This window comes from Ammospiza nelsoni, chromosome 6 (genome assembly GCF_027579445.1).
Source record: "Ammospiza nelsoni isolate bAmmNel1 chromosome 6, bAmmNel1.pri, whole genome shotgun sequence".
Taxonomy (NCBI): Eukaryota; Metazoa; Chordata; class Aves; order Passeriformes; family Passerellidae; genus Ammospiza; species Ammospiza nelsoni.
Genome location: NC_080638.1, coordinates 62,772,628 through 62,783,753, shown reverse-complemented (window position 1 = coordinate 62,783,753; position 11,126 = coordinate 62,772,628). Strand labels below are relative to the sequence as shown.

General features: G+C 41.3%; 1 protein-coding gene across 1 annotated transcript in view; it reads left to right on the top strand.

Moving 5' to 3' along the window:
* RTRAF (RNA transcription, translation and transport factor) overlaps positions 1-11,025 on the top strand; it is an 18,576-nt gene extending 7,551 nt beyond the window's left edge. Inside the window, exons 4-8 of the mRNA XM_059474836.1 lie at positions 1,942-2,028; positions 2,898-2,986; positions 6,473-6,541; positions 9,108-9,156; positions 10,660-11,025. Of these exons, the coding sequence (XP_059330819.1) occupies positions 1,942-2,028; positions 2,898-2,986; positions 6,473-6,541; positions 9,108-9,156; positions 10,660-10,814 (449 nt within the window). The 3' untranslated portion in view covers positions 10,815-11,025. The remainder of the gene's footprint in view (positions 1-1,941; positions 2,029-2,897; positions 2,987-6,472; positions 6,542-9,107; positions 9,157-10,659) is intronic.
* Positions 11,026-11,126: the final 101 nt, after the last annotated feature.

Genomic DNA, 11,126 nt, shown 5'->3' with positions numbered 1-11,126 from the left:
TCTCCCTGTGGGATTGCCTTGATGAGAACTTCCTCTGAAGGATATTAAGTGCATTATATTTAGTACTGAATTTATTCAGAGAAGTTATTCTTAGACACTTTTTAAATTTTTTTTTTTTTTTAACAAGGAGTGGATGTGGAAGCCTTGGGAACTAGGACAAAGTTCTGGAAAAGTGGAGTTAAATCTTCCCCAAGTCACAGCAGTTCCATTTCCTTATGGAGGGAGTGGGAATACAATGTAATTACTGGTGGCAAAATAACAACAGCCAAAGTGCTGCTTTTCCATTTCCCGTAATTCCTGCAGGGATGGGATACAAATACCTGTGCTGTGATCCTCAGTCCCTCAGGATGGGCAAAATGAGCTGCCTATGCCTTGGGATTGTGTGAAAAAGGAGGAGTTCAGGAGATTCCATCTTCCAAAGGCTTGGAAATCCCAGTGTGGGCTGTGAAACAAACAATGGATATGTTTTATTTTCTCATCAGGACCAACATCATTTCCCAATTCTTGATTCCCTGCTCAAGGCAGAGGATTTTAGAAGGGCAGATCTGGAGATGCAGCTTTTTTGCTAAATTTTTGCTTCTTTTTTGCCAGGGATAGGATTAAATTGCAGGACAGTGATGCCTCAGGTTCAGCTTTTCTATTTTTCACATTCTGTGCTGCTTTAGTGTGAGGGTCTGGGCTCCATATCAGGGGATGGTTCTGATGAGGTGCAGTTCTGAGCTCTGTGCACAGAGCAGGGAGACAAAACAATTCCTGCTCCAGCTGGGCACCAAGGACAAATGACCCAAACCTCAGCCCCGGAGCACAAACCCCCGTGGGCTGGAGAGAGAAAAACAAGCAGGGTGGGACTGCAGGGGCTAAAGCTGGAATGGGACAATGAACTGCAAGGTGCAAATGGAGCAGAACTTATAAAAGTGAGAGACCTGTGACCAGTTGTCCATTTTTGTGGCCATTTTGGGTTGTGCTGCCCAAGGTGGATCCATGGGAGGAGATGCTTTGAATGAATCCCTGCTTTATTCTGGAGCTCCATCCAGCCTCTGCTCTAGGGCAGCCTGAACAAGGCATCATGATATTTCCTGTAGGGACTCAGATGTTTGTTAGTTCTTATCTCTGCCATAGTCTCACAAACCCTGAGTTTTGCAGCACTTCACTCTAACAAACTAAAAATGGAGCCCCAGCTCTCTCTACAAGGCCTGTTAAGGATAAACTTAATTCTTAAGTGTCCAGTTAATTTAGGTGTCCAGTTAAGAAATGACACCTCAGTTATTTTCACTTTTAACCCAATATCCAATCACTCATGGCTGCAACAGGGACTTTTTTATCCAATTACACAAAACCACCCAAACCCACGGAGAAGAAGGTGAAGAAGAAGGAGCAGCCTCACCCTAAAACCTCCATCTTGTTTTTATATATTGCTATATTCTAAACCCTTGAACTCTGAGTTTCCCACCCTGTGATATCACACACTTCTATCCAAACCCCACACCCACAATCCCAGTTCTGCCATTCCATTCTGGAAGCTTCTCCAGGGCCTCAGGTCAGTGCAGTGTTCTCCCGGGGGTCAGAGCCTGGCAGCACAGAAAGTCTGAAATTCTCAGCAATTCCCAGGGTTCCAGAACTTGTTCAGCCTTCTGGGGTGAGGCTGTAATGAAGAGGATCCTGCCCTAAATGAAAGTCTGGAGCAGGCTCTGAGGCTGGGAGCTCCTGGAGAAGCTCACAGGAGTGGCAGCTTTTGGTATCATTAACGGGGAGCTCCAAAATCCCAGTTTATAAACCCAGAAACCTCAGTTTATAAATGCAGAAATCTCAGTTTATAATCCCACAAGCAACAACCAAACCCCAAAAATCCATCAGTAACACCACAGCTCCTCGCTAAACTTGGAGTTACTTCTTTTTGCCATTAATGCTGATGATTTTTGTGTTTGCCTCCTCATTTTGCAGCTGATAAATACAAGGATTCCACCCCTGATGGTGCTAAAAATGCAGACAACACAGCAAAAAATGCAGAGCCCCTGATTAACCTGGATGGTGAGTGTGCCACAAGCTCCTGGGTGGGGATGTGCTCCACGGCCTGGGTATTCCTCAGATGGTTAATCCTATGTTGTAGATTTTTTTTAAAGCTTTAGGAATGCAGATCTGAACATTTACATGAACAGCTCTGCTCTGTAAATCATAATTATTTATTTTAAGTGACGGAGAAGTAGCAAGATGCCTTGAAAAGTAAAATATCCAAGGAAACATGGTGGCAGGCTGGTTACTTCCATGCTGTCAGGGATTTCATGTTGGCTTTTTCTTCCCCAGCTGTTATGTCATCATAATTTCAATTTCTTTTTTCCCTGCTAGGCACAGTCACAATAAATGGAAGTGGTGGGAAAGAGCTGCTAAAGATCAATCCTAAATCTTCTAATATTCTTCCATTCCTCCATCTCCAAAAAGGCAGGGATTGATCCTGCCCTCACCAGCAGCAAGGATAAAAAGATACAAAACAATAAAAATGTACAAATAATGTACAGCAGACAATACCTGCCTGTCATTTATATTTTCAAACACTTTTCCTGGCTGTGCAGCCCAGTGCTAATTCCTCTGCAGCCAAATTGTTTCCTCACTGCTTGGAATTATGGAGTTAAGGTTGGAAAAGCCCTCTAAGATCACAGAGCCCAACAATGAACCCAGCACTGCCACATTCAGCGCTAAATAATGTCCCCAGTGCCACATTCTTGTTTTTTGAACACTTCAGGGGTGCTGAGGAATTGCCCTTGTCCATCCTGAAGAGCAATCCAATGTCATGGAGTGAGGGAGACATTTCTGCCTGCTGGGAATCAGTGAAACCAAAATAAATTATCATAATTTTTTAATGATAATCCTTTTTTTTTTCCAATAATCCTTCTTTTTTCCAGTGAATAATCCTGATTTCAAGGCTGGAGTGATGGCTTTGGCTAATCTGCTTCAGATCCAGAGACATGATGATTACTTGGTGATGCTCAAGGTGAGTTTCACACTTTTCCCACCTCTATTCTTCTTTTCCCCAGTGCCTGGTGTGTGTTCATAGCTTGAGGTGCAGTTACTGATAAATATGAATTTTAGGCAAAGATAGGAAAAAAAACCAATTTCTGTGTCTTTTCAAGTGGATAAGAAGGACATTTCATGGAAATTCAGGGAGAATTATCCTGGTCAACAATTTTAGCTGAGTTCTTTAAGGAACATCCTCAAAGGAGAAAATTCTGTTCAGTGCTAAAAATCAGAGAAAGTTGAAAATTTAAAAGTTAATGATGCCAAAGATGTTTTAAAACAACATCCAAGGGAGAAGCCACTGTTAAAAATTTCCTTTTCCTTTGGTCCTATGAACTGTTTACTCCTTTTCATTATTTAATTTAAATTTTGTAATTAATTAGTGCTTTTAAGTGCACTAAATAAGCTGATTAATTTTCTAAACCATCTTTTTTATGTCTTTAAGAAATTTTCTGATTTCTGGTGGAACTTTATAGATTTGGGGTTAAAATAAACAATACATTATTGATGAGAGTAAAAAATCCCAAGTTCCTACTTGATCATGTCATACTATGGGAATAAACTTTGTTTGGTTTGGAATAAAAAGAAAAGCATTTAACTTTAAAAGAAAACTCATAAAGTTCTGTTCATGGCAATAGTTGTGATATTTGCTAAAGTTATTTTGGAGAAACCAAAAGCTGTGGCTATTGAGGTTTATTTAGTGTTAGTCTGTAACTCTTGGAAATGATAATCTGGTTTTTGAAGGAATTCTCAGCCTGCAGTTATTCCATCCATTTTTTCCCTTTCTCTCCAGTATGGTTTCCTACTTTCCCTTCCCAAAATATTTTTCTTCAATCTTTAAGGAGCATGGAGATCTCATACCCCCCACCAAAAACCACTCAAACCCCCCCAAAAATCAGTGAAAAGGGAATCAGGTAGGGAGAGGAGACTCTGAGTGTGGTGATATTGAGGATTTGCAGCTTGAATGAGCTCAGCTCTTATCAAAATTCCTTCAGATCTTCTTTGAAAGAAACTTTAGAGAATTTATAATTCTGCTTAAATAAATTTATGTAGAATTATACACGAAGTAAAGCAAACTTTACTGGGTGTATAATTCTGCATAAATGTATTTGTATAATTCTGCATAAATGTATTTGTATTTCCACATCTTTTTTTTCAGACAGATTTGGGCAAAACCAGCCTGAATTTTCTTGCTTTTAATTCCAGCAAGAGTGGAATCCTGCAGTGAAAAATCCCCATTCCAGGAGCAATGCAAAGCTGCTTTTGGGTTGAGATGATGATATTAGAAGGTGTCAAAATCTTAAATTCTCTCCCACCATAAGCAGGTTTGCAGGGAATTTCTGATCCCTGTCCAGGCTTGCACACTCAGGAGTGGATTTAGGGAGAGCCAGAGGGTGCAGGCACAGCACAGACATCTGGCAGAGATTTAGATCCCATTTAAACCTGGCAAGTGGATCAGAAAGCATCTGTGGGACACAGTTGGATATTTCCTAATGCCAAAAGCACTTGGAATTCTCTTCCACAAAGGTCTGGTTTCACTGCTGGAATGAAACTCCCCATCCAACCATTCCTTTGTCCAGGCCACTTCCTTCAGTGACAGATTGCTAGAAGTATTTAAGTGACAACTTTCTGGTATCAGTTCAACTTTAATCATGACCAAAACTGGGAGAAATCCTGGGGGAGAAACACAGAGCTGCTTCTGTCACTTTTGGCTGCTCATCAGGGAGAGTCTGAGCAATGTGTTTGACAGAGCCAGTTCTCCTTTCCTGTGGAAATCTGCCTGCATGGTGTCCCTGCAGTTATTTTTGGAGGCATTTGGAGCTGGAGGTATCAGTAACTGATAGCTCTGATAAGATTTCACCCCATGTGCTGGAGCCAGGGAAAACAGATGAGCACCAGGGTTGTCAAAGTCAAGGCTGCTCTTGTTCCCAAGGCTAAAATTGATTCCTTTCTGCTCTCAAAAATTGATTCCTTTCTGCTCTCAAAAATTGATTCCTTTCTGCTCTCAGTCTTTTCCTAGCCTGCCTGGGAAGCCTTGCTCTAGGTTGTTTTGCATGTGGGAGGAGGTTCACTACCTCCAAAAGATGCTGGCAGCAGGATTTCCTTCCCAAGGCAGCATTTCCATCCCAAGGCAGGATTTCCTTCCCAATTCATCATTTCCTTGCCAGGGCAGCGTTTCCTTCCCCAGGCAGCATTTCCTTCCCAATTTAGCATTTCCTTTCCAAGGCAGGATTTCCACCCCAAGGCAGCATTTTCTTCCTCAGGCAGCATTTCCTTCCTAAGACAGGATTTCTATCCCAATTCAGCATTTCCATCCCAATTCAGCATTTCCATCCCAATTCAACATTTCCATCCCAATTCAGCATTTCCTTCCCAAGGCAGCCTTTCCATCCCAAGGCAGGAATTTCATCTCAAGGCAACATTTCCTTTCCAAGGCAGCGTTTCCTTCCCAGGGCAACATTTCCTTCCCAAGGCAGGATTTCCATCCCAAGGCAGGATTTCCATCCCAAGGCAGGATTTCCATCCCAAGGCAGGATTTCCTTCCCCAAGCAGGATTTCCTTCCTAATACAGGATTTCCTTCCCAATGCAGCATTTCCTTCCTAAGACAGGATTTCCTTCCTAAGACAGGATTTCCTTCCTAAGGCAGCATTTCCTTCCTAAGGCAGCATTTCCATCCCAATTCAGCATTTCCATCCCAATTCAGCATTTCCTTTCCAAGGCAATATTTTTGTCCCAAGGCAGGATTTCCATCCCCAGGCAGCATTTCCTTCCCAGAGGAGCTGCATTGCTGCAGAGTTAAAGATGTGAGAACTCAGGAGAAGAAGATTGGTGCTGCTGCTTTGGGGCTGTGATCAGCTCATTTTGGAATCATGGAACTGTTTAGCTTGGAAAAAGACCTTTAAATCATTGAGCCCAACCATTGCCAGCACTGCCACGTGTCCCCAAGTGCCACATGCACACAGCTTTGAAATCCCTTCAGGGATGGGGATATCACCACTGTGAAACCCTTTCCAGTGCCTGTCCACCTTTCCCAGGAAGAAATTTTCCCTGATATCCAACCTAAACCTCCCCTGGCACAGCTTGAGGCCATTTCCTCTTGTCCTGTCTCTGTTCCCTGCCAGGAGATCCTGAACCCCCTCCTGTCACCCTCTTGAGCCTCCCTTGCTCCAGGCTAAAAATCCCAACATTTCCAGGCTGTTCCTTGTATTTTGCAGCTTCTGTCCCAGGAAGGGCAGGAATTAATGGTGTGAAATCAATGTCCTTGTCACTTCTGGTTCTGTCACCTGGGTGAGATCCTACATGCCACGATTATTCCGAAACGGAAAGGTTTAAGGGCTGGAAAAAATATTTTAAAAAAAACCTCGGTTTGAGGTTATAATTGTGGCTCTTTTTCCCTTGGAATTACTGAGAAATGCCTCAGGACATGAATTAATTCCTGTTCCCTTTCCATGTTTTTCCCAGGCAATTCGGATTCTGGTTCAGGAGCGCCTGACACAGGATGCCATAGCCAAAGCCAGCCAGTCCAAGGAGGTTTGTACCCATGGCCAGATTTAATTATCCATGCTAATTAATGAAGATAAAGCTCTGTCCCCCTCAGTCAAAACCATTTCTGTTCCAACACTTCATTTAGGAGGATGGTGGCAGCTTCATGTATCCCAACCATGCTGGTTCCAGCAGATCAGGGGATTGTGGAGGGCAGGACACAAAGCTGGGTTTGTTCCATGTCAATACAAACACACCTGTGTGAGAAATCATGGAAAAGCTCTTCCCTGAGTTATTTTCCACAGGATTATCCTGATTGTCCTATAGAGTGAGGGGAAATGCGTGGCCTGGCTTTTCCTTGGAATTAGGCACCATAAAGAAGTTAAATTTTCCTTGTTTGGAGTGATGTTTTTCATATGGACACCTCATATTTGTTCAAGGAATGGGATGTTGGACATCCAGCTCCTCCCTTCTCTCTTTCCCAAGAAAAAAAAAGGAGCAGTGAAGGAAATTTCTGCCCTTAAAGTCAGATTTTTGCAGAATTCTTTGCTAACCACGAGCTGGCTGTTGGGAAGATGTTCCAGGGGATGACTGTGGGTTTTTAGTTTGGGGTTTCCTCATCATTCCAGATCTCTCCAGAATTTGGGAAAGGCAGCCTCACCTGCCCTGCAGGTGTATGAGTGTCCCTGCTAAAGCAGCTGCATCTGCTCAAAGAACCCAAATTCTTTCATTTTTGTTGGCAGCTGCTCACAACAATCCATGATTTATTTATTTCTTTATTCATTAATCAAAGCTTTGGACCTGCAAATCCATAAAACTGTTCAAAGAGCAGGAAAATAGGAAAACAGCTGAGCCTGCTGTCTTCATTTTAAGGTTCTGTAATGTTAATAAAAAGCAGCTTTTAGTTGTTGTTTTCATAGCTGCACAGCTGGAATCAAAATGGGATTTTCTTTTTTTTTTTTTATCTCAGGGAATTGTTCATTTTTGATAGATCTCCAAAGCATCAGCAGGGCTGAGAGGTCTCTGCCTGGGAGATAACCTGGGAGTGTTTTTTCCTTAGGAATGCCACATTCCAAGGGGTGTGGAGAAAAGGGAGTGGTGAGAAGCACGAAAATCTGTGCAAGGAGGGACCATCAATATCTTAAAAAAAAAAAAAAAAAAAGTAAAATTAGATTTATTCTTCAGGTTTTGACTGATTTGTAAATGGCCACATTTTTGTGCAGCATTCATAAATCAGATTTGTAGGGAATGAGGCTGGAAGTGAAGTTGTGTGTGCAGTTCCTGATGTAAAAGTTGCTCTTTTTTTAGTTCATTCCCTGTTTGAAGGATCATGAGCTTGTTGTAGGATGGGCTGAGGGGATTCCAAAGGGAGTTCCCTAAAAAGGATCAGACTCCAAAGTGTGGGAAGAAGGGAGAGTAAAGAATTCCCTGCTAGCAGGTGACACTGGAGGAACCTTGGGGAATTTATCCACAAAGAACTGTGAGAGAAAAAAAAAGACAAAAAATGACAATTTTTCCTCAGTACCCCCCAGGCTGGCAGGAACCTTAAGTACAAACCTCAATTCTTAAAAAAAAATCCTTGTAGGAAGTCTGATATTTCTGGAATCTTTCTGAAGTGGCTTTAGTGGCATTTTGATCACCAATTTTAACAGTGGAGATGGATTTTTAAGATTGCAGTAAAACATGGATTTTACTATAAAGGCCATGGAAAAACCCCACTTTTTGCAGATGAGTTGCAGCCACCAGTTTGTGTTTAATTTGTGTTTTGATCAGCTCAGATTCTTTTTTTTTTCCATGTGTATAAAAGCCTTTAAAGGAAATTTTCACTGTCTAAAAGCTTTACAGCCCCATCCCTGCAGAAATTAATGGTATTGAACTCTGATGTTTTTGTTGTGCAAAATGCAAGGCTTTTGGCAAATGTTGAAAAAAAAACAAAACTTGCTGAGGGTGATAAAAGCAAATTCTGGCATTTGGAATGTTTAAATCTAATTTTAAGTGCATGTTGAAGCTCCCTGAGTAAAGATTTAGTGTGACCACTCCTCTGCAGCTGCACAAAGGAAACACAGCAATGCTCAGAAATCACCACTAATAAATTCTGCCTTGGAGTGTTTTAATAGATAAAATGTTCAGAAAATGGAATATTTCCCTTCATTCCTAAACTTAACACTTGAGCAGATGCTTGTGGGGATGTTGTGAGCTCAGCAAAAGTTGATTACAGAGAATTTCTGCAGCTCTTTGCAGTCAGCCCCTGCTGCAAGGCTGGCAGCTGTTGAAAGGCAGGAGTTTCTAAGAAAGCTCAGTTTTGTTTTCCTGGGGAGCTGCAGGGTTGGGTGATGGCTCCCAGTCCTGCTGTTGGCCTTTTAAGGATTGAATGCAGGCGCTGTGTATCCACTGAGGGATTCTTAAGCAGCAAGATTTTTCTGTAATAACGCTCAGGGTTTGGTGTTTCAGGACACAAAGGGAGTTGTTTAATCAACTTTTCACACTTTTCAAACTTTTCACACATTTTTGTCTAAGCAAAACCCATATTTTTTCCCCAATACCTGCTGTAGTAGTTGATTTGATTTACCGACATTTAAATGACATTTTTAACACTTTTTTTTTCCTTTTCCAGGGTCTGCCTGTTGCTCTGGAAAAGCACATTCTTGGATTTGACACGGGAGGTGAGCACTGCCCCTAATGTGACTTTTAAATGGGAATGTTTGCCTTTGACAGAGTTATTACTGTCAGATCCAGAGCTGATGTGGGCAGTAAAAAACCCTGCGGTGGAAAGAATTCCTCCCTCCCAGCTGGTTATTTATGAGCATCCCTGAGCATTTTGGGTTTGGAACAGCAAAGCCTCAATCCAGTCTGTTTGGAATCTGTTGAAATAACAGCTTTGAATGCATCCTGCTGTTGGTAAATCCTGCTGCTACCAGCAGAGGACAGCTGTGCTGCTCCATGCACTGCAGCTGCCTCCTCTTTCCCAAAATCCCACCCAGGCACCTCAGCTTGGCAGCACCTGATGGGTTATTGATAAACCTCATGGGTTATTGATAAACCTGATGGGTTATTGATAAACCTGATGGGTTATTGAAAAACCTGTGGGATTATTGATAAGGAACAGCCAGCCAGGTGACCTGGGACTCAACAGGATTCACTTGTGCTCCACATTACTTAAATCACTGCTTGGAACGTTTCACACCAGCCTTGGAGAGGGAGGTTGGAATGAGATGATCCTTAAGGTGCTTTCAGCCTTTTGTGTTTTTAATTTATTATTTTTATTGATTTTATTGTAATGTGAATGTATATAATTAATAAGTTGTTATTATATGTATATATTGTATTATACATTGCATTTTAAATTTATTATATTATATTAAATTATAAATATTATATAATATATATTACAAATTTATTATGCAATTTTAATAATTGAATTTTCAATTTATTTTATATAATTATATTTTTATATTATAAATTTCATTATAATATTTAGATTCTTATTTTATATAATTATATTTGTTTTATTATTTAAGTTTTTATTATTTTATTAGGATATCTTTTTATTTCTTTAATGTATATTTTTGTTTCTAATTATAGAAGTATACATTTATGATTTTTTAATTTGTTTGTATATTTTATTTTCATATTAATTTAAGTTTTTTAGGGGTTGTGAATTAAACTTTTTTGTGTTTATGGAAGGTTTTTTGGGGGGGTTTGGGTTTTTTTTGGTGGGTTTTTTTTGTTTGTTTTTTGTTTTGTTTGTTTGGGGGATTTTTTGGTTTGGTTTGGTTCGTTTTTTTGCAGTTTTTTGTTTGTTTGGGTGGGGTTTATTTGTGTTTTTTTGGGGTTTTGGGTTTTTTTTTTTTGGTGTGGGTTTTTTCTTTGTTTGTTTGTTTTTGGTTTGGTTTGATTTTTGGGTTTTTTGTATTAAAAACCTTTAGTTTTATGATTCCCTCATTCCCTGCCCCTGGGCTGCAGGACGGTGGGGAAGCTTTGGAGGCCACCCCATCCCTCTCCAGCAGCACAGAAAATTGTTCCCTGCTTCCACCCTGGAAACCACCAGCAGCAACACCATGCAGGCCCCTAAAACTCCCTTAAATCCCTCCTGTGAGCTGAAAATGATGCATAAAAAGCTGAATAAAATTGTGGATAACTGCATTTCCTCTGTGTGCCCTCCCCAGACGCCGTTATCAACGAGGCTGCGCAGATCCTGCGCCTGCTGCACATCGAGGAGCTCCGCGAGCTGCAGACCAAGATCAACGAAGCCATCGTGGCCGTGCAGGCCATCATTGCTGACCCCAAGACTGACCACAGACTGGGCAAAGTGGGCAGATGAAGGGAGAAGAGCTTCCAGCCCCCCGTGTGTTAGTGCAATTAGGGACAGCTCCGCTCTGGCATGCAGCTTGGAACGGGATTAATTTGCCTGTTTGGGAAAGAAAATAGGAAGTTGAATTCTGACTTCTGATGAATTACCAGATTTTTTTCTTGAAATAAATGAAATCGAGGGAAACAGATTGTTCTGGTGAGCTCTGAGTTGGCAAATAGGACTTTTTTTCGTGTGTGTGTGTCTCTTTTTCATTGTGTTTGGCTTTGTGTGGAGGGGAATGTTACATAAAATCTTCTTTTCCTGAGGTCCTGCCCTAGGAAC